Here is a 27,714-nt window from a genome sequence, read left to right as displayed (position 1 = left end):
AAGGGTTGAATCATTATGTAAATTTCAAAAACAAAAATACATTTCAAATTTTAACTTGTCTTTTAAACTATGTAGATAACTAAGAAATAAATTTAAAAGTGAAAGTAATGTCTATAAACTTAATTTTTAAGACAAAAACAGAAAACGTTACCAAAAAACCTAATTAATATAATTATAAATTTAATACAATGAATTTTTTAAATCGAATATAGTTGAAGATTTGAATTGATACAATTACCCAACTTCATGATTTAAATAGATTAGTTCAGATTTGATCACAAGCCACAATATAATAATAATAATACGTGCGATTCAAAATTTAAATATTGAAAAAATAATATCCGAAAGTTGGTGGAAACATTGAACTTTACAATACAGTTCTTCACAAACGTCGCTCTTCCCATATGAAGTAAACCGTCTTTCTCTTTTCATCACTCTTTATTTCACGAAGTTTCCAAACTCATCACGGAATCTCAGGATTTTCCCTGCCACGGCTTTGTTCATTGAATCTGAAACTTTCAGAATATGAGAAAATGATTTGTGAATTCAACAAAAAATTTCACGTAATTTGTATTCAACCAAGCGGATCTTCCAAAACTATAATATGTACATATTGAAATCTTCCCCTGTATCGATCCAGAGCAAGCAAACGAAGAACAGAGTAGCAGAAACCTTCTCTTTTCTTTGCTCGATCGAGTTCTGATATTGCAAATTTGAAGATAATTCGAAAACTTATATGGCTTAGAGAATTTGAAGACGAATTTTCACAGTAGTGGATTGAATATAATGAATCGATTCGATTTATGGCGATTTCTAAATCCGGAAATCGATGAATTTGAACCAACTGAAACTGCCGGAGCTCTTCGCGCTTTCTTTGGCTTCTTTTGAGCAGGAAGACGATGAAGAAGCTATTAAATCGTTATTATCCTCTGATTTTCTAGGGCACAGAAAGAAGTTTCTAGATCCTAAGGCGATGAGCTTCTCTTCCTTGTCTAAACCTGAGATTCAAATCATTATCTCGTTAGAAATCGCTCGCGAAATTCAGAACGGATTGAATATTCATTCAAAATCCAAGGCAGTTACGAGAGATTTGTTATCGATTGCTTACTTTCTAAGCTGAATTGCGAATAATGAAGATCGAAGGCGGAAGGATCTGCAGTAGGCAAAATCGGCCGGCGGCCTTCTTTCAAGTATTGGCGGACGGTCGCCGACACAAGATCAGCGACGGTCATCTCCGGCGATATCAACACATGTACTGGTCCTAGACTGCCTTGAATCGTCACGTTAAGAAGCAATCTTGTCATCTTCGGCCGTCCATCAAGCGACGGCGCCGATAAACCTAGATTCTTGTAGGACAACAACTCCGGATCCGTCTTCGGCCTCCGGAGCGTCATCGTCGTCTTCGTCGGACTCTCTCCATGGAATGACGACGACTTCTCCGCAAGTTTCCCCTTCCGGTGAGACCTAGGGTTCGGCATCGTTCCTAAATATGAATCAAAGAGTAAATATGGTACTCTATGGTACTCCTCTTGTTATACCTCAGTCACCGGAAGAGGAGATCGAGAGCTTCGAAGTCGTCAGGACTCTCAGATTTTCCGTCGCCGGACGGACGGCGTTCGGAACCCAGTTTAACGGCGGCAAATAGTCTACCAGAGAGACGATAAGAAGCAGAACCGTTCTGCCGTGTGATGAATGGTGAAGGGAAGAAAATTGGGAATTTATAGTGAGCGAAAACGAGATGACGTGGACAAAAAAAACAGGAAACTGATGAGAATATTCTCGTGAAGAGGACGGGCTATAGCCGGTTGCTCGGGAAGGTTGGACTGGGTTTTGGAATTCAAAGTTGGGCGGCTTGGCTTGTGTAATTAGTAACCGGATATGGACAACCGGCTATTGCCCGTAGACTATTTGCTTGATTGCCCACTCTCCCCGCTTCCTTTTACTTTCTTTATTATTATTATTTTTTATTTTTATAAGTTCTTTTCCTTTTGGTTTCGTTTACGCACACACTTCACTAACGACTGGCGAGTGAATTATTTGGTAATCGGTGTCACACGGATTTCTCCGTTTTTAATGATCATACGTTGGCTTAAAATATCAACTAATTGTTTTAGTTCGTATATTTTAATAAAATTTTAATTTAATCTATATAATTAAAAATTAAATTTAAGAATATTTTTAATATAAAAAATCAAATCAAAATATTATTAAAATATATAAAATTAGTATATGTACCTATCTCCGTCATGATAGATAGTAGTCTATCACGGTGATATTTGCTACTATTCATAAATATTTTCACCAATTTTATCATTTAAAATAATTTTTTTGAATATTTATTATAATTTTTTTTTAAAAAAATTAATCTCTATTATCATACATTTGAAAAATTCTTCATAAATATTTATAGTAAAAAGTTTCAAAAATATTTTTTATTTTTAGAATTTTTTATTATAAAGTATACATATTTTTAAATATTTTTTATATTTAAAAAAATCCCTTTATTAAAATTATAGAGAGGAAGTATAAATAAGTTGAGACTAATTGGAAAAAAAACAAGAGAGAGAGATGAGACTCAATGTATTTTAACCTAATATGTTTGTTTTTGAGATAATAATAAGTGGATTTATCTTCTCAAAATAATAATAATAATAATAATAACAACAACGGGTGGATTTATCTTCTCGAAATAAAAATAAAACTCAATAATATCAGATGGGATTTATCTCCTCGGAATAAAATTGAAAAATAAAAAAAAATAAACAGCGGATTTATTAATATTAACCTTTTCGGTTTATGTTTGTATTTCTTATAATTACAATAATAATAATAATAAATAAAATAAAATAAAATTAGAAAAAGTAGGTTACATTGCACGTTCTTATTTCACATGCTAAAACCATTATTTTAAATTGGTCCACCTATATAATGTCTAGAAAAAAGATTGGTCCATATAAAATTAGTATTATCCGGTCTAAATATCATTGGTTATGGGGTAGATTTATCGAAGTAGGTCAGAGTCCACATCAATTGGAAGCCTATGGATATAGGAGCCTAGAGTGAGCTCAAATAACTCACTAAGGGGTCGTTCGGTTGGAGGAAAAAGAGAGTGAAAATGGGAATGGGTTTACAAAGCCATATTTGATTGGTAGGCTTTGTTTATTTATCTTGGAAAAGGCAATTCCTAGGTATCTTTTACTCACACAAATAAATGAATTGCATACCCATTGAGAAGTGTGGGTTTTCATTTCTTCTTCCGCTTCCTACCACGATTTTCCTTCCTTCCAGTTGTGAAATCGTATAGTATTTTGTTACTCAGCGATCATGTAACATTTGGTAAGCGATCGTATAGCATTTGGTAGGCAATCGTATAGTATTGGGCAGGTGATCGTATAACATTTTATTACTCAGCGATCGTGTAGTAGAGCTAAGCGATCGTGTAGCGTTTGGTAAGCGATCATATAGCATTTGGTAGGCGACCATATAACATTGAATATGCGATCGTATAGCATTTTGTTACTCAGCGATCGTGTAGCATTTGGTAGGCGATCATATAGCATTGGGTAGGCGATTGTATAGCATTTTGTTACTCAGCATTCATGTAGCAGAGCTAAGCGATCGTTTAGCCGAGCTCAGCAATCGTGTAGCATTTCGTAGGCGATCATCTAGCATTGGGTAGGCAATCATATAGCATTTTTTTACTCAGCGATCGTGTAGATAATTTAAGCGATCGTATAGTATTTTGTAAACGGTCGTTTGGACTTATTTTTACAATCTCATTTTTTTAACCAACCCAAACCAGCTGGGTTGGGTTGGGTTGCTCGATTTTTTCGGGTATTTGGTTTTTTTGAACACCCCTAATTCCCATGCAACACTAAACACATTTCCTACACAACCAAACATAGTTATCTTTAATTCTCACACATACTATTCTCATACATTGTTTTCCTATGCACAACCAAACATAGTCATCCTTTATTCCCAGTAATTTTATTCCCAAACATATAATTTTCGGGCATCCTTAATTCCTGGACATTGAGAAAACCTCAATCCAAATGGCCCCTAAGAGTGTAGAGTGAGCTCAAATGACGACCTATGAAGAAGCTTAGTAGTAGCTCATAGGACTCATAGGGGAGCCTAAAGGTAGCTTAAAAAAACTGTGGGGAAGCCTGGAGTGAGTTCAGATGATCCATGGGGAGCCTAAAAGGAACTGTGAGGACCCATAAGGGAGTCGGAGCCTAGAGGGAGCTCTGAAGACCCAAGGAATGTAAGGGAACCTAGAGTGAGCTTAGAGAACCTATAAGGGATCCTGTTAGTAGCTCAGATGACCTATGAGAGAGCCTAAAATAAATATATAAAACTTATAGGATAATCTAGAGGGAGCTCTTAGGACCCACGAAGAAGCTAGAGAGAGCTCGGAGGACCCACAAGGGAGCCTAGCTAGTGGTAGTTCAAATAACCCATGGTGGAGTCTAGAAGTAGCTTAGATGACTTGTGAGGAGTCTTAGGGGTAGCTCGGATGACTCATGGGAACCTAGTGGTAGCTTAGAGAATCCATGAGAGAATTTAGAAATATGACTCATAAGACTTGTGAGGAGACTTGTGAGGGGGATAAGTAGTACCCATGTGAATGATCTATGAGTCACATGAGGATTTTGAAGGACTTAGGAGTCATATAAACAATCTTGGATAACCCATTGAAGACATATGCAAGACCTGTAGATGACATTATAAGACCCATAGAAGACCTAGAGTGATTGGGTTTGAGATCGTCCAGATTCTCAACATCAAGGAATTGTCAAAGAATTGAGTAGGTGGTGCTATTGAGCGTCATTTACAACCTGGTATTAGTGTAACTACTCAACAAGTATTAACACAATAGTTTTGAAAATTAAAGACAGACAAGTATGAGCGCAAGCGATAGTTACATATTACTATCATATATAACGACTAAAGTCATTGATCGAAGGTATGCTTAATCCTCTACTATTTTCCACTGTCAAGTTACTTACAAACTCAGAACTAATTTGAACGTTAGATTGTTTGTGGCTTGATAACACTTCAATGCTCAATTTCTTTCATCTTGAAAGCACTAGGACTATTTTTTTCCGTAATACAAATTTACAGTAGATCCATTTTTTAGCATCAACCATCATTGCAATTCATAATGGCAACAAAAAATCGTGGATTAACAACTCGTTTGTGGATATATTTAAAGCTATAAATGTTGAATACCCATTAAACAGTAAACAACGTGTAATTTAGATTGAGAAGAAATGATGATGATGGAATGAGGGAAATCCCATCGAAATCTCCTCAATACACAGTGTCTCACTTCTAGATTTTTTATTAGAGAGAAGGGTCCCAAAGAAACAATATGTATACTCTATTTTTTAGATCGAGAAGAAATGATTATAAACCAGGGTTGGCAAAAATCCTCGCGGGTCCCCACCCTGATCGGGGCAGGGAATCCTCGATTGACCACGAATGAGGTCAAACTGGGGATCCTAACCAGGTCCCCGTCCCCGTCCTCTATTATGTTTTTTATTTATTATATAATATATATATATATATATATATATTATATATATATATTATATATATATATATATATATATAAACGGGGATGAGTCCCCGCGGGTCTCGTTTCCCTGGCGGGGAATTCCCATCCCGTACTTCCCTTCAATTGGCGAGGATGGGGGGAAATACCTCTACGGGCATGGGGATGGGGAGTTCTCGCCCCCGTTGCCAACCCTATTATGGACAGAGGAGGAAGAGAGAAGAGAGTGAATGGGAGGAGACGAGAGTTGAATAGTATTTAATAATTTTAAAATATTTTTAAATAATGTAAAAATACTCTAATTAATATAGTAGGGATCTCTTAAACCTATTTTCTAAAATGAGAGGATTAAAATTGTCAAATTTGAAATCTTAGGGACCAATTAAACCTATTTCAAAAAATTCAATGACTAAAAAAATAGTTTTCCATATCAAAACTTTTTGAAATGAAGTTCTACATTCACCACGATATTTAATAGACATACCAAAAAGAAACCATGGGTATATATGGCCATTCATATTTTAAAGGTACAAAAAACGATATTATGAATATAGATAATAAAAGAAATGAATGGTTGAGAAAAAAACAACAATAAATAGATTGATAAAGTGGATTGGTCACAAATTGCGAGTTGGGACCTTATATAGTTGACAATAATGAAATACATGTCTGAATTTAGTGTCATTGTGAATAAAATTCAATCAGCGTATCTATAGGAAAGATGTTCAAATCTATCACCTATTATTTTTAAAATAATCATGAAGTGAAATTTCAAAATTAAATTTAATAGTAACGATAAAATAGCTTAATCAATTATATGTTTTTGGTTGTTTTAAACTAATATCAAAGATTAATATTGAGTATTTAACGGAAAAAAAAAAAAACAAAAACAAAGTTGAAGCTTAGAGATCAAATTAAAACAAAACTCAAACTTCAAACTTCAAACAGTACCATTTAAAAACATATAGAAATCAAACTCAAATTTTTAATACTAAAACCAAAAGTATAATGTTTTAAAACCTATGGATCAAATGAAAATTAATTATAGGACCACAGAGAAACTAAAGATATTTTTATTAGAGAATTATTATTTTGTTAATTTCGTAAGAAGGAAATTAATATTAATAAACACAACAAAATGATATTATAAAATAATTGGGGTGTGTGGACAGTTGGTCACGTGCATAGCCATTCCCTTCTAGTTGAAGAGCGTGCAAATAATTGCTTACCAGTTTCTCCCCTATCGGATTTTGGATGTCAACAATGAGATTTTTAACCAATCATTTTTTAGATTGAATTTCAATACGCAATATTTACATATTATTTACATATAAATTTTATTTAATGCTTTTTTGTTTCCTGAAAAAAATCTTCAACTGTTTATTATATCACTATTTTGAATTATTGATGTTCTATTCAAAATATTTGACTACTTATGAAAAGGGCTTTAATTTGATCGGTCTATTTTTAGTTTTGATTTATTTCAATCATCGTTATTTAGATCCACATTAAATAAATTAAAACCTCACATTTTATATAAAATAAATGCACTACTCTTCTTATAACTAATTAGTAACTAATTAGTTTTGAGATGAAGCTCTATATCTATAGTATTTGAACCTTTAAAATTTAAATACATTGAAAAAATCAAAGAACATCGCAATTTTTATCACATAAATTTTAAATTTAGTCGTACAAAGTTTTGTTAAAATTAAGATTGATTAAATAATTAATAATAACTTCTATATCAGCAAAAAATTACCATTTGTATGAAAATGCTTCCAAAATTTATACTAAAAAAAGTTAATGGTCAATGGTTTTATTAGTATTACTATTATTTTTTTTTCTTTGGTTTAAAAATCAACAATCATATAACATTAATTATTAAATTTTAGTATTTATCAAATTATATTTAAGATTTATTAAAAATATAAATACTAAAATTGAATAGTTAAATATAAAAAAATTATAATTGAATGAGTCTCGAATTATGGGAGTATTTGGTCTACTAATTTTATAAGTTGGTATTAAACAACATTATTAAAGTTTGCATATTTATTGAGTAACTTTATATTTTTCTTATTTTACATATTTATAGAGAAACTCCATCTTACAATACTACATCTCAAACACAAATTTTCTAATTCTAATATATTAACTTCATACTTCATAACTGAATTAGGTGATCCAAACGTACACAACCCGAAAAATAATTTTAAGAAAAACAATAATGATGTGCAAAATTACATTTGTGCCCCCATTATTATTGTTTTTTGTTCTTTCCAGAACAAACTATTTTTAGGAAAATGTGGCTGATGTGGAGAGCAAAAAAGCAAAGAGGGCCAAATATATGAGAAATTACAAATATAATTAGAGGACATTGAAAGATTTCCAAATCTTCTACTTTATTTGATAATGATTTTTTTTGTAATTCCTACAAATATAATTTAAAAATAAATTAGTTTACTATTCACACCCTTTATATTTATTGTAGTTTGTAAACAGTTTTAGAAATATAAAGTACATTTTTTGTATAGAAGGAAAAAAAAATCAATTCTGGTTTGATTATTTTAATTAGGACAATTATCAATTAGTACCCCTAAGTTTCGAGAGTGGTTCCAATTAAAATCATGAACTAATGATTGTATCTATTTAAATTCAAAACTTTTGCAATTATATTAATTTATACAAGGTTCTTCAAATTTTGTTTGACCAATTTTGTGTGAAACTTATAATTTGAGTAAATTAAACTCCTAAATTTTTATACGTCAATCAATATAAACATTTCATTGTGATTTTCTTTGAAAATGATCAATGCATTAATTTTCAAACGTGTGTAGATTTCTATCAATATTGGTTTTATAAAGTTGACAATTAGAGTAAATGCATGGACAACTTTCAAAGAAAATTTTGTTTAAAAGTCTAAATTGATTTATTTATGAAAGTTTATAGGTGTAATTGATTGTACAATCAATTACACTACAAGAATTTTGGTTTTTCCCGACAAAACTTTTTCCAACGAAAGAAAAATCGTCGGCATAACCCATTTTTTCTGACGCTTTTCTGTGGCATTGGGAATAAATAATCTCTCGACGATAGTTTGATTGGGGTCGGTATAAATCAGTTATCCCAAGATAACCCAAACAATCGTCGAGAGAATTGACCTCGTCCGACGATTCTACTACCGTTAGGAGAGGGTCAATTTTAAAAAAGATATTAGATTTTTTTATTAGAGTTCTCTCGACGGTTGTCCAAACGAACGTCGGGAGACCTGGTTAGCCTGACGAGTTTTATACCGTCGGGCGCGAGTCAATTTTAAAAAACATATATTAGGATTTTTATTGAAGTTATCCAATGGTAATCCGTATGACTGTCGGGAGATCCTGGTTAGCCCGACGGATTTTATACTGTCGGACGAGATCAATTTAAAAAAATTAGGGGAAAATTTTGTGTAGAGTTCTCCTCACAGTTGTCCGAACGCCCGTCGGGAGTACATACTTAGCCCAATGGTTTTTGGGCCGTCAGGATAGAGTCAATTTTAAAAAGAAATTAAGAATATTTTTAGAGTTTTCCCGATAGTAACCCAAAGAACCGTCGAGAGTAACTACTTATCCTAATGGTTTTTCGACCGTCGGGAGAGGTTCGATCAAAACCCTCTTCTTCCCCTCATTTTCCCCGCCGACCGACGGCTATTTCTCTCCTCCCCGCACAGATCGCCATTCGTCGCTGGGGGAAGCTGTTTTCTGTCACAGATCTTTAGTTTGATTCTGATCAGATTGGTTACTTTATGAAGAATTGTCAATCTTTTGTGATGAACTACGTGTTTTTTTTTTTTTATAGATTTTTTATTGTATTTAAATTTGTTGAATTGGATATTTTTTTCATGAATCCTATAATATTTTCATTATATAGTTTTTTTTTAAAAAAATGTTGGAGATAAGTTCCATGTTTATATTTATAGTAGATTACTTTGACATGATAGATATTTTGTTGCATTTAAATTTATTGTACTAGATTTGTACTAGTTAAATGAACTAATTATTTTTAACATGTACTATATAACTAAATAAATTTAATGACTTCGAAGTTCCATTTTTAAAATTTTAAAGATAATTGACTCATTGCTCTTCAAATTGTAGTAGTTCTTCTCTTTATGTTTTTTTTTTTTTTAAATTAAACTCCATACACATGAAATGCTCTAGTAAAAATAGATGTACATTTAGTAGTATTCTCTTCGTGAATGCAATGTTTAAGTTGAGTTTTAAGTTATATACCGATGTTGAGATTGTTATTTGTATATTGAGTTCGAGTTTAAAATGTGCAAATACGGGTTGGTTTGAAGCTAAAGTGGGTTTTATTTGTTAATGTTCTTATATTGGGTTAAAAGTTGGTATATGGATAAATGTATAATTATGATTAAGTTTAAGTTGGGTTTTAAACTGTATATTGAGTTCGAGATTGAAATATGTAAATTTGAGTTGATTTGTTTCAATTCATTAATGTTCTTAGTTGAGTTTTGAGTTCTATATTCATTTTGAGATTGGTATATGGTATATTGAGTATCAAATTTATTTAAATTTGTATTTTGTAAGTATCTCGAGATTTATGTTGAAGATGCATCTCCCAATAAACTTAGTTAGGTTGTAGAATTTTGTTTTATAGGTAGCTTGTTATTATATAATGTTATTTTGGAGTTAAGGATTTGTGGATGTTATGTTATATTTAAGACAAATAGTATTAGTAGTTGTTTACTTGACAAATTACTAAAATTCAAACATGTTTTTTAGATATTATTTTCTATGGTAAACATCTAATTAATTTTGACAACTTTTATTTTAGTTTATTTGATATTTGTAAGATTCAAGCGGGTATGACATTTGTTAAAAAAATATATAAAATATACTAAATAAAGAAAAAGTTATTACCTTTTCCCGATGCTAAAATAGATTATTGTCAGCATAAGTAACTATCTCCCAACGGTGTAGGGGTCGGAAAAAGTGTAATTTCACTTTAAAATAGATTTACGATAAATTTTACAGATGGTAGCAAGTGTCGGGATAAGTAACCATATCCCGACAACAAAAATGAATCGTCGGCATAAGCTGACTCATCTCGACGGTTGAAATTTATTCCTAACATCGAGATAAATAACTTATCCCAACGCCCAAAACGAACTGTTGTCATAGGCTGACTTCTCCCAACGATTGTTATTTCTTATCACTGTTGGGAGAAATGATTAATCCCAACGGTGTCATTTAGGGTCGGTAAAAAGCCTCATCCTTGATCCTTCAAGAGATCTTTTTTCCCTACGCCAATGCTTTTTTGGGTCGGAGAAAGCTTTTCCAACGATGTTTTGTTGACGATTCTACCGACGATTGTTTGACCGTCGGGATAAGTCTTGCCGATGGTGTTTTAAACTTTTGCCGATGGTTTCTATTGTCGGAAAATTTCGAAATTCTTGCAGTGAATTACACGTTCCATATTATATATATATATTTTTTCAAATGGAACACCATGGGGGTATTAAAATTGATACGATTACTAGTTCATGATTTAAATTAATATAATTTTTAAAGTCCTAAGCAATAGATTGATATTTTCTCCTTTAATTATTTCTTAAATACCTAAAAGCATAACATTTTATTATAAAAAGAAAAAGAAAAATGCAACTTTCGAGTAGAGAATAATGAAATTTAATGTTGTCATCTTTACCCCATCAAAGTATTGTTTGGTTTTGTACTCTTATAAACACGAGACGTCATATCACAACAAAATAGAAAACACTTCAAATATTTTTCAAAATTTTGGGACATCCAACCTTGATTTTCGAAAAAAAAATGTCAAATAAGATTAAACTAAGTCTATTTTATCAAATACTTCTAACTTTTTTTGTATGAAAATTTTAATTTTATAATAATTCACCTTGATTTAGATAAGCATCACCATCCACCTCTAACCATATCAAAATGTATACATTCACATAAATTGTCCAAATAAACATTCAACATATTATTTTTCTCAACAAAAAAAAAAAAAAAAAAAAAGCCAACATGTTATTTAAGGTTTTTTTTTTTCCCTAAAAGAAACAAATCTCCGTATAGTTACACGATAGTGTGATGTGGGCCTATTTTAAATGTACGTATTTTTTCTTCCACCGAGTAAAATTATTTACATATTTACTATTGATATTTCTCGTTTTTCTGCTGAAAAAAAAAATCTTCAGTTGCATTCCTCGTGTATCTAAACACAAAAATAATCACTAAAAAAATGTCCATACCAAAAAGAAATTAATTAAAAAAATGATAAATTTAAGAGCCTATTATAGATTTATGATAAATTCGATCCAATTAAATTTGTCTGGTTTCACAGAATAATAATAAATAAATAATAAAAAGTGATTTTTAGATTAATAATAATTAAAAAATAGTTATAAAACATTTGTGGTCCCTAACTTTCATGAAAGTATTTGGCCTTTAAAATTTAGTTAGTGACGATTTAGTCAACATATTTTCAAATTTATAACATTTTATTCATTAAATTTAACAAGCAACTATTTATCTCCGTATTTTATAATTTGTAACAATTTAATCGTTAACGTGAAATATATTAGTATCATTTAATAAAATTTCTTATCTGTGTAGATTAACAAACTGATTGGAAATCGAATTTATTTATAAATTATGAAGACTTAAATTGCTACGTAATAAAAATTAACACTTGTTTTTTATGAAAATTATTACAATAGGGATTTAATCATTACGATTTGTAAAATATAGTGACTAAATCGTTACTTAATAAAGCTAAAGGCTAAATTGTTACAAATTTCTTATATAGATTAAATGTTACCTACTAAAGTCATATGACTAAATTGTTACTTTCATGAAGATTTGGGGACCAAAAATGTTTTTTTAACTAAAAAGTTTATCTTTTTAAGTTTAATCGTGAAATTTTAAAGTTGATGTTTAATAAATCTTTAAATTATTAATTTTAGGTCTAAATGATTTTTTTTTTAAATTTTTCGGAAAGTAATTAATTTATCAAATATACATATAATGGCTAAAGAAACTTTAAAAATTGATGCGATAATGCTTTGATTTTTAAAATTTTGAAAAATTATATTTATAGTAGTCTTCATATTCCAACTAGAACCTTAAAATTCTCAAGAAAAAACCAAAAGTGGAATTTGGCGTTTTGGGATGAAAGAGGAGGGTCCATACAAGGCAAGAAATTTCAACGTAATTTCGCGAATAAAGACGATTGGTCTGAAGCCATTGCCACGTGGTATGAAATGGTTGGACCTTCACGCATTAGTAATCACCGTGTTTTTTTTTATCATTTCATTTTCATTAATCATTCCGTCTATTTCCTCTGAGCCTTAAATCTGAATATATATATATATAAATTAAAGACGAACTGAGAATTTTGATTCCCATACGGTCGGATCGGGACCTACTATGGCCTATGGGTCTATGAGTATTCGCCATCCATGTCCATCTTAATCCCTTTGTTATATATTATTATTTTTTTCTTTTTTCAAATTAAATTTATTTTCGAATTTTTTGGTGCTCGTTAAATAATACTGGGTTGTACTCGTAGTAAAAAATTTTCATCGACATCTTCGATAGACTCAGAAATTTTGATGATGGAGGAACTTTGATTTTCCCCGATTTTTCAAAATTTTCATATTTTCATCGAAATTTCGAGAATTTTTATTTTTCTATGTTTTTAAATTAACTATGCTAATTCGATGAACTTTTTTTTTCTCTTTTATTATATAAAAAAAATTATTTTCAAAGAAACCACATATCTATTTTCAATTCCATTCAAACTTTTTTTTTTAATTAAAAATTTACATAATTTCATCTCAAAGTCAAACATGGATTAATGTGAATTCTCTAATATTTCTCTCATTTTCTCCTAAACTCTATATTTACTTGTAGAGTTTCTTTTTCTTCTTTCTTTATGTTGTGTTATATTTAATGTTGTGCTTTTTTTTTGTATATCTCGTATGTTCAATGTTATGATTTTTATATCCTTATTATATCATCTAGAGACTGTTGGGGTGCTGAGTTGAGATAAGATGCATGAAGTTCATATATCTGTATTTGGGATACAAAGTTATTTAGTCTGAGTTCATATGTTTGCCTAATTTGTGCCGTTTTTTGAACTCTAAATATAATCAACAATCCTACAACATACTTTAACAGTCATCAATCTTATAATAGTTAGAAGTGGTTGTCAAAGTTGCTTTATCAAAGATGATTTTCGCTAGAGTTTTTAGTTGGAGGTGGTTTTCGAAGCTCACAGTTGGTTTGCACGAGGTGGTCGTCGAAATTGATCATCGAAGATGATTTTCGCTGGAGTTTGTAGTTGGAGGTGGTTATCAGAGCCTGAAAGTTGGTCGCATGAAGGTGGTATTAGAGTTTATTATTGGAGGTGGTTGTCGAAACTTGGACTTGGTCATCGGAGTTGCTCATTCGAAGGTGGTCATTGAAGTTGATAGTGGTTTGTTGTCATCGAAAGTGGTTTTAGTAGTTGTCATCGGAAGTGGGTGTCGGAGCTTGGAGTTGGTTGTTGGAGTTGTCATCAAATGTGGTTGTCGAAGTCTAAAATTGGTTCTCAGAGTGTGATAGCGATAGTCGCCGACAGTGGCTAACGGGTGGAGCCATTAAAAATATTGAAAGAATGGAGAGTTGGTATGAGTGAGTTTAGATAACCTATTGAGAGCCTATTGATAGAGGGAGCCTAAAGTGAGTTTAGATAACTCATTGAGAGCCTAGAGTGAGCTCAAGTGATGACTTATGAATGAGCTTAGTAGTAGCTCATAGGACCCGTAGGGGAGCCTAAAGGTAGTTCAAATAACACATAGGGAGAACCTAGAGTGATCTTAGATGCCTCATGTGAAGCCTAGAGGGAGCTCTGGGAATGCATGTCAGAATCAGAGCCTAGAGAGGGCTTTGAAAACCCAATAAGGAGTATAGAAAGAGCCTAGAGTGAGTTTAGAGAACCCATGAGGGATCCTATTGGTAGCTCAAGTGACCCATGGGAGAGCCTAAATGAGTCTATAGACCCCATGGGAGAGCCTAGAGGAAGCTATGAAGATCCACAAAGAAGTTAAAGAGAGCTCCTGAGGACCCACTGGTAGCTCAAAAGACCTATGGTGGAGCCTAGAAGTAGCTTAGAGAACCTGCGATGAGCCTTAGGATAGCTTAAAGGACTCATGGGAACCTAGTGATAGCTTAAAGAACCCATGAGAGAGTTCAGAGATAGCTCATAAGACCCATGAAGGAGCTAAATGGTACCCATGTGAATGATCTATGAGTCACATGAAGGACTTTGAAGAACTTAGAAGTCACATAAAAAATCTTGGAGGACCCATTGACACCTCTGCAAAACCCGTAGATGACATTAGAAGACCTAAAGTGATCGAGTTTGAGATCATCCAGGTTCTCAACATCAATGAATTATTGAGGAATTGAGTGGGTTATGCACTGAACATCAGTTACGACCTCAAATGATAATAGTGTATCAATTAATATTTGTAGGAATCAAATGGGTAGATGTCGTGAAGGGTTACTGCATTGTGGAGAAACCATTACCCTAAAAGCAATTACGATGCGACCTCGATACTAGTCGTTGTGCCGATTGCACCCCAAGGTTAACACAACCTCCACTCACCGGAAAATGGACTAGAATCGAAAGAGAAAGTTGCTCAAAACAAAAGAACAATTAAAGAAAAATAGAAGAAGGAAACAAGAACTTTCAAATGTATCCCCTCTCTTAGGTTTGATCTTTGTTGAATAGTAGAGTGGAAGATGAATCAGTAGGGCAAATGAATGGTAATAAATGGGGATTTTTTTAAAAAAGAAATAATTAAAAGAATAAGTAATAAAATTTATCTTTTTTGCGCAAGCGCGAGTACCCGAACCCGCCAGTCCGACCAAACAGCGACGGTAACGCATGTATGGTGAAAGGGTTATACTTCTACCACCAATACATTTTGGATTCACATTTAGAATGCCTTGGTATTTATACTTAGAGATGTTCAATTTTCCCACGGGGACGGGGATTCCCCGATTAGGCGGGGAATGAGGGAGGGAGTAGGGGAAATTTCCCATGAGCCAAACTGGGATGGGGACAGGGAATGCATTCCTCGACCTCGTCCCCGCCCTCGCCCCGTTTTCCGTCCCGATCCCGATTTGCTTCTACATATTTATTTAGTATAATTATCTAATATTATATTGTTACTGTTATTATTATTATATAAATATTACTTTTAAATTTCAACTTTGATTATTTATTTAGAAATATATGAATATGTTTAAATTGAATATTTAAATTTAGATTATATATGTGAATAATATGATTTATATTTATTTCTTTCTACTAAAAAAATCAATTGGCTTTTTTGTGCCAAAATTTGAGTAATTTATCTTTAAATTCAAATTGTCATATAAAACTAGCAATAATAAACAATTTAGTGATAAAGTTAACTATTTAATTAAAATTTATTCATATTAGTAATTTAAATTAATTGACTTTTTACAAAAAATAAAAAAGGTAACGGGGAAAAATTCCCCACGGAAAATCCGACCTGATACTCATGAAAAATTTCACAGGGATGGAAAATGAAATGGAGAGTCGGGGACGGGATGGGGAATGGCCTCCCCGGCCTTGTCCCGCCTCGTGGATATCTCTATTTATACCCTCTAGGCAATGCTACATTTTTCCATATGGGACAAAACTCTCCCACTTTTTCTATGGGCCTAAGCCCAAAAGTCATTTCCAAATATGCTATGCTTGATGTTATGATTTTTATATCCTTAATATATCATGTAAGGGCTGTTTGGGGCGCTGAGTTGAGATAAGATATTTGGAGTTAATAAATTTGTGGAGTTCATATATCTGTGGAGTGTGGAGTTTATATGTTTGTGTTTGGAGTGTAGAGTTATTTGGTCTGAGTTCATATGTCTGTGTTTGGGGTACAAAGTTGAATTCATATGTCTGGGCATTTTGTGCAATTTTTTGAACTCTAAATAGTCTGCTTTTATTATTACTATTTTTGTTTTGAAATTTTTTTATTCAATGCTACTCATCTTTATTTGAATAAAATATGAATTGCAATTTTTTTCATTTTCATTTTTAAAGTTTTCCTTTCTTTCTTTCTTTCATTTTTTTTTTTTGTAATGAACAACAATTAATCTACTATATATTTTTTAAAACTTTTGATTCCTAATATTCTCTATTTATTTCATCATCTTCATCTTTTTTTTTTTTCTTCCTGTTGTTGCCCAGTATTTTTACTCTGTCATGAATTTCTTTTATTGAATCTCCCACATCATATTAGGAGCCAATGAAATGTTGCTACATTTCTTCAACAATTTCACTTTCAATTCCTCAAATTTAGAGGATCATAAAAAAACAAATATTTATTTTTCACTAATTCTTGCTAAAAAGTGTTCAAGGAAAAAAATCTCCATTTGTGGTGTTTTTTTTTGTTATATGTTACATTCGGTTCACCTACGTACATACTTTTTCAAATATTCTTAACACTTACTTGATATGTGAATTCAACTAAATAAAAATATATTTTACAAATTTCTACGCATAAATATTGCACTTAATGTAGAAAAAATACTATTATTTATACAATCAACAATCCTACAACATATTTTAACAGCCATCGGTCTTATAATAGTCGTAAGTGACTGTCGAAGTTGCTTATCGAAGTTGATTTTCACTGGAGTTTGTAGTCGAAGCTTAAAGTTAGTTGCATGAAGGTGGTATTAGAGTTGGTCGTCGGAGGTTGTCGTCAAAGGTAGTTTTCGGAGTTCACAGTTGGTTGTGCGAAGGTGGTTGTCGAAGTTGATCAGCGAAGATGTTTTTCACCCGAGTTTGCAGTTGGAGGTAGTTTTCGAAGCTCGAAAGTTGGTCGCATGAAGGTGGTATTGGAGGTGGTTATCGAAGCTTGGAGTTTGTCGTCGGAGTTGCTTGCTCGAAGGTGGTCATTAAAGCTGTTCATCGAAGGTGATTTTTGTCAGAGTTTTGTAGTCGAAAGTGGTTATCGGAGTCTGCGAAAATGGTTGTCAGAGTTGGTTATCAGAGTTTATTATCAAAGGTGGTTGTCGAAGTCTAAAATTGGACATTGGAGTTGGTCGCTCAAAAGTGATCATCGAAGTTGGGTCATCGAAGTTGTTATTGGAGGTTGTTATAGGAGACCAAAATTGGTTCTCAAAGTTGGTCGTCGAAGTTGTCATCGGAAGTGGTTGCCGAAGCTCAGAGTTGGTCACTGGAGTTATCATCAGAGGTGGTTGTCAAAGCCCGGAGTTGGTTTCGAGAATATGACAACGATAGTCACCGACAGTGGCCAATGGGTTGAGCCGTTGAAAACATTAAAAGAAGAGAGAGTTGAAGTGAGTTGGTAATTCTACCAACATTTAAAGTTGGTAGGTTAAACATTGAGTTGATATATTATACCAACTCAACTTAACTCATGTTGGTGAACTAAACACCCCCGTAATGTATCCACTTCATTTTATAATAAACAATTTACTATTAATTGGTATGCAAATATTTTATGTCCTTTATTTTTTGTCATTAGTTACTAATATTTGATATTATTTTGTAATTATTTTTCTATTTCTTTTTGAAATTTACACTCCCACATCAACATTCACACATATTTTATAATATATATTCAAATGTTATCTTACTATATAAAAATGATGATTAAAAACAATCAATTATAGTCTAATTCAACCACAACCAAAGTTTCACAAACTAATTATAACAATTTCCATAAAGTTTTCTAAAATTGTCATTGATATCACTGTAGGATTGTATCAATAGTAGCGGAAGCACAAGGATCATCTAAGCACTCAAATTCACTAATTTTGGCATAATATAAAACATGCTACAAAACTCTGACAAAAATCACCTTTGATGAAAAATTAATTAATTTCATAAATTAATTATTAAATAAAATTTGATTAATTTAATATCAAATATTAAATTAATTTTAACACATATTCATCTTTATATATTTAAATATATAAATTCTCCTATTCCGTTTAATTCTAAAATTAAACATAATTATATCTCATATAATAACTAATTCCCTTAATTCTAATTTGAACGTTTCAAATTAACTTATCACGCTATTCTAGAGCTAGTCCGTTACGAGCTAATAGGGGACCTCGCGGACCTACAGATCATGGGCTCCAACAATCCGAGATTAATTGGCTAAACTCACTAGACCAAATTAATCCCATTCATTAACTAATGAGTCATTCCACTAAAACCCATAGTTGCACTCCCTAGATATATTATGTCCACATGATAACCATAATCAGCAAGTCGACCCTCCACAGGTTGTTCGTAATAACGACTGGGTCAAATATCTGTTTTACCCCCAAGATTACGTCTTATTCCTCAAGTCATTCTCTAATGAACAACTGGTTTTTGATCCAATCACCAAATCAAACTCTCTCAGCCCAGTGAGAGGGTGGGGCCCTTTGTTCAAGACCTGGATTCAGTACTTGAGAGAACAACCTTTCTCCTATCCCTAGATTAGGTAGGCGAGAACTCCGTCTTACACCCTATGTCCCCAGCTATCTATTCGGTCTTACCCCTGAAATGGGAGTCTTATTGAACTGACGCTGTTGAGCCAACCCTCAACTATGCAAATCTAAATGCAATCCCGAATAAACAGGAATTCATAGTTAGCTTAGGATTAAGATCGAGTTACCTAGGTCATCTAGGTGAAATAGTCAGTCTTAAACAGTAAACAACGTTATAAAGTAAAAGTGACTTATTTCTTGGTCCCGATCTTATGCAAACTCATTGCATAGGACGCCCCCACTCCTCATATCATAACATGTACGAATTAGGATCACATCGTATGTATCACTTTACAACTCTTTGTAACAACTGCAGAGTAGGCCGCATTCAATGATGTTACCAACCTCATAACATGTATGAATAAGGTACCCAACCTCGTTCATGTACCATAGATCATTTTGACTATTTACTCGAACCAGATCCACTATTATGTCTCCACATAAAGTTCAAGTACTCATACAATAGTCATGAGTCTTAGTTTATTAGATTTAGACTTTCATACAATTTATGAGATCAATAATAAGTATATTGATAATAGAAAATATTTATCATTTTACAAACTGCGAGTTTTAAGGACATAAAACCCAACAATCACCATTTCCATAAAACAAAGACTTTGATATTTCCATCGACATCGATATTTCCAAGTATGGTTGCACCACCTCCATACATCTCTTCAATCACAAACAAGAAAAAGAAAAAGAAAAAGAAAAAAAAAAGTGTTGCATAACAATGTTGATTGAACACTTACTAAAATGCATAAATATGAGTGCAGGTCGAGATGGCATCCAAATATTTTTAATTTAATTAATCTCGAATTTTAATCTAGTTGGTATATGAGCATTAAAATTTTCTAACAAATTTTCTAATTTTCAATTTGTATCAAATAGGTGTAGGAGTATATCAGCATCTAGCGGAAGCAACAATGATCAATAAGCATTCTAATTCATTAATTTTGGCTGTAAATAAATCATGTTCATACAATAATAAGAGGGTTTCAAGTAATACCTTTGTAGAACACCTTGAATCATGATTCTCAGCTGCAAATCTTCTCCAAATCTTATTGCGAACCACCTCAATTTCTTCCCTACTATTCTCTTGGAGCTTTAGATTGAGTTGTGAGACTCAAAATAAGCTTGAATGAAGGAAATTTGGAGAAGAAGCTCATTGCTACTCCCACTTGAAGAACAACTTCTTCAACTCGAATTTTCAGCAAAAATTTTATTGATGCATGCCTCAATTCCACTTCCATCTTCTCTATTTATGGCAGGACATTCATGCAAAGAAGAAGGTTGTATGAGATGTAGTTAATACTTGGATAATTGAAGTAGATTCAAGTGGGAAAATGAGTGAATTGCTTGATGAAGGTGAGTGGAGAAATCCCATTTTTCTCATGTTTGTGTTTTCCAAACTTTTCTAATATCAAATTGATTTCCAAAATCAATTTTAATTTGAAAATTGAAAACTTTATTAATTTTATAAAATTAATTTTCTAACAAAATTAATAATAAATAATTAATTAAACAACACAAATTCCACCTTCATGAATTTAATATTTAAATCATATTTAAATATTAATTAAAATTTTTAATTCTGTTTAATTCCAAAATTAAACGCATAATTATATCTCATATAATTACTAATTTCCCTAATTCTAATTTGAACTTTTCAAATTAACTTATCACACTGCTCTAAAGCTAATCCATTTATGAGCTAATAGGAGAACCTCGTGGACCTACAGATTATGGGCTCTAATGATCCGAGATTTATTGGCAAAATTCTTTACAACGAATTAACCTCATTCGTTAACTAATAGGTCACTCCACTAAAGCCCATAGTTGCACTTCCCTGTAGATATATTATGTCCACTCGATATAATCATGATTAGTAAGTTAACCCTTCACAGGTTGTTCGTAATAACGACTAGGTCAAATGTCTATTTTACCCCTGAGATTATCTATTGTTCCTTAAGTCTCATTGATACTCTAATATTGATTTATGATCCAATCAACAAATCCAGTCCCTCTTTGGCCAATGAGTGGGTGTGACCCCTTGTTCAAGACCCGGAGTCAGTACTTAAAGGAACAATCTCTCTAATATCCCTGAAAACGGGTAGGAGGGAATTCCATCTTGCACCCTATGTCTCAAACTATCTACTCAGTCTTACCCCTGAAATGAAGGTTTATTGAGCCGACGCTGTTGAGCCAACCATCACTTATGCAAATCTAAGGATAATCCCAAATAAACAGGAGTTCATAGTTTGCTCAAGATTAAGGTCAAGTTACATAGGTCATCGCTTTAAAATAGTTAGTCATAAACAGTAAACAACATTGTAAAGTAAGAATGACTGATTTCATAGTCCGATTTTGTACAAACCCATTGCACAGGACGTCCCACTCCTCATGTCACATGTACGAATTAGGATCACATCGTCTGTAGCACTTTACAATTCTTTGTAACAAATACAGAGTGGACCGCATCCAATAGTATTACCAGAATAAGGCACTCAACTTCATTCATATACTATAGATCATTTTGACTATTTACTTGAACCTAATCTACTTTTATGTCTCCACATAAAGTTCAAATACTCATGTAATAGTCATGGGTCTTTTAGTTTATTGGATTTCTAAAACGAAATAAGCAATACATATATTCAATAACAACATTGAATTTTCAGAATAAGTTTTATTATTTACAAACAACGAGTTTTAGGACATAAAATCCAACCCTAGGCTGTTAAATTTTAAAATTTGTTTCTATAGCTTTAATACATACGAGAATGCTCATATACATATATACAATAAACGGAGCTATTCTTTTATAAATTTGCTCATAGTAACATCTAAATAATAATGTAGTCGAGGAATGAGGATATTTAAGTTTATTGTTATTATTTTTAATTATTATTACCTTTAAACCTTACTAAATTGATAAATTTAATTTTGCATGAGTTGATGAATAATTTCAAATCGAGCATAGCTCCTATTATTGCATTTTAAAACTTGAAAATTGATGTGCAAATTTTCTAACCTTTGTGATTCATCATTTTTTTTAAAAATAAAATCTCAAACATTTTTTTTTTTCCAAATCGTTAACTAGTATTTATTTAAATTGACATAAAAATTGACAACTTTTTTTTCCTATTTAATCGAAAAATACTAAATTTCATAAAACTTTAATAGATAATAGAATGTCCATAACATGAAAAATCATGGTTCCATATACTTTAACTTCTTTAAATATATAAAAATAAGTTTAATGTGAAGTCGAAGATTCAATCGCTCAATCTCGTTAATTGTTGTGTTAAAAAAAATTTATTTGATTTTCTAATGATATGAAGTATGTATTTTACATTGATATTATGATTATAGTTTTGGTTAAAATTATTTAACAAATTAATCAAAACATCTTTTAACGTCATAAATGAATGATTATAGTTTTGGTTAAAATTATTTAACAAATCACTCAAAACATCTTTTAACGTCACAAATGATCTCCACCTTCTCAAAGGACCAAAATTATAAAATATTCCAATCTTAGAGACATGTAAAAATATATGTAATTTGAGACTAAATTAGGGATGAAATTATGTCCTATTTAAAAAAAATTAAGAAACATAAATAAAAATAATGTTTATATACTTCTGATATCAAGCACAGTCATGACCAAATTTATGTGTTTATATATATATTTTTATTAATTTTCTAAAAACATAAATTGTTGAGAAGAATTAAAAGTAATGAGCATATTTTAGTTAATATTTGTTTAGTTGTTTAGTTGTTGTTAATATAGATTAATTGATATTTTAAAATTAATTAATTAATTATCTTATTTTTATGTAAGGCTATAAATAGCCATTTAATATGAAAGGCTTTTGATCATTCTTTTCAATATAGAACATTGTTATTTGAGAGTCTTCTCTCCTCTTTAGGGATGAATTTTACTTATTTAACCATGAACTTGGCTTGAATACTTTTTTGCTGCATCATAAATGTAGTGAAAAAATGGATATTCTTGTCAATTTTGAACGTAACTCGTTTGATTTAAAACATAACTTCAACCAAAATATTAGAGCTTTACAAAAATCTCTTCGCCACAAATTTGTTAAAAAATATATATATTTTTGCTGATTGAATGATACCACAACACTTGAAGCATATGGGTGATTTGTACTTATACTAATAGTTTGATTAAAAGTTTATATAATATAATATGACAATGGTGTCTAAGCTTATTGATTGAAAAGTATATAAAATACATACGCCTTAAAGAAACGTGTATGCCTTGAACTATATAATTAATAGCCATTTCAATGTTTTTTTAATATAAGAAAACAACGTTTAATCTATTTGAAAAGTTTGGTCATTAAAATGCACATGTTAGTTTGATAACACTTTCATTTTATTTTTATTTTTATTTTTAAAATCAATTTATCTACTAGCGACTTTTTTAATTTAATCTTCCACACTTTTTAATACTCTCGATTTTTTTTATATAAAAAATAAAATAGAATATAAATGGTTGAAAATTAAACTACCATGTTATAATAGTGTAGTTTTTAACTCTATGTGAGCATGACCTCATTATAAAAAACAAATATTCTCGACCAATTATCAAAATTAATTAATTTGTAATAATTGTAATAATGTTAATCTATTTATAACTTATATAAAAAGAAATTTTTAAAAATAGAAAAATAAGAGAAATTATTTATACAAAATAGTAAAATTTAATCTTTTTTTATAGAGATTGATAGAAGTTTATCAATATTTATCAGTGATAGAAGTTGATAAAAATCTAACATTTAATTCATCTAAACATAACTCAACTATTATCGACTTATATTATAAACTTCACGATTTGAAATTTAATTTTCTAGCTAAGGAAAAAAGATGCACGAAATGTGAAATTTATGGTGTCTTTTTTTTAAGATTCGAATCCCAACATTTCTTTATCTTTGTATTGTCATTATTTTCAGTTATAAAGTTGCGTACGCTAGTAGTTATATTAAAATATTAGTGAATTAGTGAGTTTTTCTTAAATATTGGGCGATATTCTCAAAATATAAAATAAAAATTTATAAATTGAGGATAAGAAAAGTTTGGTTGAGATGCAAATAATGAATTGAAGACGATGCTCGGCCGAACTTTGGTCTTTTTATTTATATATATATATATATATATTAGGCAAACTTTGGTCTTTTTATTAAATCATTTCGGATTGGAAGAGGTTGTGTTTGTTGTGTCGTAGGGTTGTCTGGTGAAGGCATAACTTATGTCTTGAATGTGTGGACCAACCATTTCCATTTTTCTTTTTTCTTTTACCACAAAGTTAAATCGGTTAACACGTTAGTTATCTAATTCTAATCATCTCGATTATTGATATACGCTACTATTTAGTGAGGAAAATTTAGGCTAACAAACAAGCTATTTTGCCTCGTCTCACAACTCTATATAGAGTAGACTACCATCTAGATGGTTAAATCAGGTAACATGCTAGTTATCTTACCCCGTCTCACCATTTCTAGTCATCGAATCAGTTTTTATCTTGTTTTAATGAAAAAAAACAAACTATTCAAGGGCATTTTTTTTAGAATAGATTTCAAATTTGAAATATAAAACCAAAACTTTTCAAAGTCTAGAGGCATAATTGAAACCTACCCCAAAGAGTTAAAAGATGTATTTTGACAGAATTCATTTCGATAAGGTGTGTGGTGTGAGAGTTTGAATCTCTAACCTCAATACAAGAAACTTTCCTTATACACAGTTTTGGCTGTACATTCAAATATTTTCACTAAATCTTACTTTTTAACTACGTTTAAAAGCATGTGGCAAAAGAACTATTTACGTTAAGTTTTAGCAACGCTTGTGATTTTATTGCAAAAACTTAAGCGACGAACCTCAAAACACCATCGAAACTTTTATTTACATTTCTTTTGGCTATTGAGAATGTTGTGTTTTTGTGCGTCGTTAAAAATGAATTTTGTTGTAGGGAGCTATTTATTTCAATGAAAATTGTAGCATAAGCTAGGGGTCATATAGGCAACTTAATACATCAAGACATATTGTTGTAATTATATAATCAAAGTGAGCATTTGGGTGAGAGGGATCTATAGCATGTTTTTTTGCTCAAAATGTTCATTTTAAAAACACAATGATTTATAGTATTCAAGACATATTCTGCAAGACATGATGAACAGTCAACAATGTCTATGGGAATATCAAGTTAAGCAGTTCATTTTTGACCCATTCAAAGAAGAAGCTTCCTTCTTTTTCACCAGTTGAATATCCAGCTATTAACCAACAATTTTGGTGCTATATAAATAGTTAATTGTCCAAAATATTCTATATTATATTTATAGTTACTTGACAGTAACTATAATATTCATGACATTATTTTCTTCCACCTAATTACATTGCTACTTGTCTTCCAAACTCCTCCTAACACTTGTTATGACCCAAAAATTAATTTGGAGTGATAATTCAAGGCGAGTTGGTAAATGTCAATGTCGTCCTTCCTCGACTATCATTTTTGCCACGATATCATGTTCATATGTAAGAACTCTTTCTTGAAGTTATTTATCCTTGTTAAAGGTTTTTTTTTAATAACTTTCGAAACGTTTTAAAAATGTTTTTAGTGAAACAAAAAAAAAGTTTTGAAATAATTGAAAAGTTATTATAAAGTAGTCTTAAATGTTGAATCAAACCCCAATAAAATGGAAAGTTTTAAACTACAATATAAGGATCCTGATGTTAAAGACCAAGAAGGTTAAAAAAGAAGCAAGGCTCTTAAAGAATGGGCACATAAAAAGAAAGGGAAAAAGAATGTTTATCCTGAAACCCATTTCATGGCCATGTGATGGACATTTAAAGAAATACAATTGATACAAAGTAGCTCTTGCAAAATTGCTCTCTGAAATCAAGTGAATAGGTTTTACAAATGGTTATCTTTTGGTAGTACCTGCATATGATTCCAAATCATCTAATGGTCTGTGCCAAGACAATATGCTGTGTCTAATCCCCCCTGTTTCGTTGAACTGATCGTCACATGGTGTTAACTGGTTGGGATTTAATGAAACCAAATGATATGGACGAGATTCAGCTCTGGGACACAACAGCAATTTATTTTGAGTTAGGTGGATTCTGGATTTGTTCTGCCATTTGGATGGTACAATGGCCTTCAAGCTTCCCTTTGAGCTTGGCATCCTTGGAAAACAGACTGAATGGAATGATTCCGAGCAGCAGTCACAGCTAGTACACGAGGAAGGTGACACCTTCAACGTTGATCTACCCTTGGTCCAGGGCAAAATGGATTGAATCAGTCTGGACGGAACCTGAAAAACAAAGTTGAAGGAAAGAGGTCAGGATTGAAGAGATCATCCATAAAACAAACACAGGAAAATGAACTCACCCCTGAAACAGGAGTACTAGAAGCAAAATGCAGTGAAGCTGTAGAAAATGGTGAATCTCTTGGCTTGTTTGGCTTCTGATCCTTTGATGGGTCTTGATCAGCTGAAATAGAACCAAAACTGGACGGTGGAGCATCATCCACGTCCTCATCGTCGTCCTCATCTTCTTCTCCATCTTCCTCTTCAACTGATGCCTTTTTATCTAGGTTGATTGATGAAGTAACATCTTCATCAAGCAAACCCATCTCCACCTTCTTCTCTTCCTCTTTCTCTTTCCTTTCCAGTTCCTCTTCCATATCCTCAATGGCCTCTTCCAGACAAATTTCAGCTTCTATCAGTTCAAGTTCTTTTTCAATTAGCTCTTTCTTCATCTCACTATCTTTCTTTTTCTCTTCAGCCCATTTTTCAAAGTTTTCGAGTCTTGATTTCAATCCATTTTCCAGCCCAGATACAAGCCGCATCCAAAAGTTTTCCTTCTTTTGGATAACCCCTTTACCATAAAACTCATCAAAGCCAAGTGGTAAAAACTCAACCTTCCCTGGGTCGACATCCTCCCCTTCTTTCAAGGGTGGCTGCCAAAACAAACGAACTCCGTACTCCTCATCTTCAACATAATTTATTAATCGTCCTGTCGGTGTGTGTAGGATGAGAGGATCTTCAGTGTATACAAGCTTTGATGGATCTTCTGGATCAGGCTCTGGTTCCTTGTTGATGAGAATGAACTCAGGAGTATGATCTGCAGAGTAAATGTAGCTTAATGAACTAACATATTAGCAAATCTTTACAGAACAATTTTAGAAACAGAGAAATAATTCATATAATCAATATACATATAATTTTTTCACATAAACAATATTGTCTTTCACGTTCTGAGATAATTTTCAACCATTCAATTCTTTTACATGAAGAGGCATGAAGCTAACAATCAATATAGACCATTTCAAAATTCAGTTGCATGCTAAAAGGTAATTTCAGTTCTCCCATTTGTTAGTCATTAAAAATATTCAGTTTTTTCATATAGTTTTGATAATTGACTCAGGCAAGTAACTGTTGGCATTTGGACTTCTGAGGGTGTCATGTCACTAACATATTTAAGTGACGGCCCAAGGTATAAAATCCATCC

At 31.7% G+C, this 27,714-nt stretch overlaps 2 protein-coding genes across 2 annotated transcripts in view; both read right to left on the bottom strand.

Moving 5' to 3' along the window:
• Positions 1–225: 225 nt before the first annotated feature.
• On the bottom strand, positions 226–1,699 carry LOC120089402 (uncharacterized protein At4g22758). The gene is made up of 2 exons (XM_039046854.1): positions 1,109–1,699; positions 226–998 (listed from the first exon to the last, which is right to left on the bottom strand). The coding sequence occupies exons 1-2, from the start codon at positions 1,476–1,478 to the stop codon at positions 814–816; spliced, it is 555 nt and encodes a 184-aa protein (XP_038902782.1). The 5' UTR covers positions 1,479–1,699; the 3' UTR covers positions 226–813.
• A 24,288-nt stretch (positions 1,700–25,987) lies between these two features.
• The window catches only part of LOC120088405 (protein TIC 100), a 6,018-nt gene continuing 4,291 nt past the window's right edge, over positions 25,988–27,714 (bottom strand). The window contains exons 10-11 of the mRNA XM_039045681.1: positions 26,594–27,327; positions 25,988–26,516 (exon numbers count right to left, since the gene is read on the bottom strand). Of these exons, the coding sequence (XP_038901609.1) occupies positions 26,127–26,516; positions 26,594–27,327 (1,124 nt within the window). The 3' untranslated portion in view covers positions 25,988–26,126. The remainder of the gene's footprint in view (positions 26,517–26,593; positions 27,328–27,714) is intronic.

This window comes from Benincasa hispida, chromosome 10, assembly GCF_009727055.1.
Source record: "Benincasa hispida cultivar B227 chromosome 10, ASM972705v1, whole genome shotgun sequence".
NCBI lineage: Eukaryota > Viridiplantae > Streptophyta > Magnoliopsida > Cucurbitales > Cucurbitaceae > Benincasa > Benincasa hispida.
The sequence above is the reverse complement of the archived record's forward strand: the minus strand, read 5'-3'. Positions and strand labels throughout refer to the sequence as shown.

Excerpts from the sequence above, each read along its gene's own strand:
- LOC120089402 (XM_039046854.1), bottom strand. The coding sequence starts at position 1,478 with ATGCCGAACCCTAGGTCTCACCGGAAGGGGAAACTTGCGGAGAAGTCG. Across the intron at positions 999-1,108 it reads TTCGCAATTCAGCTTAGAAA|GTTTAGACAAGGAAGAGAAG; the intron begins GTAAGCAATCGA and ends TTTGAATCTCAG.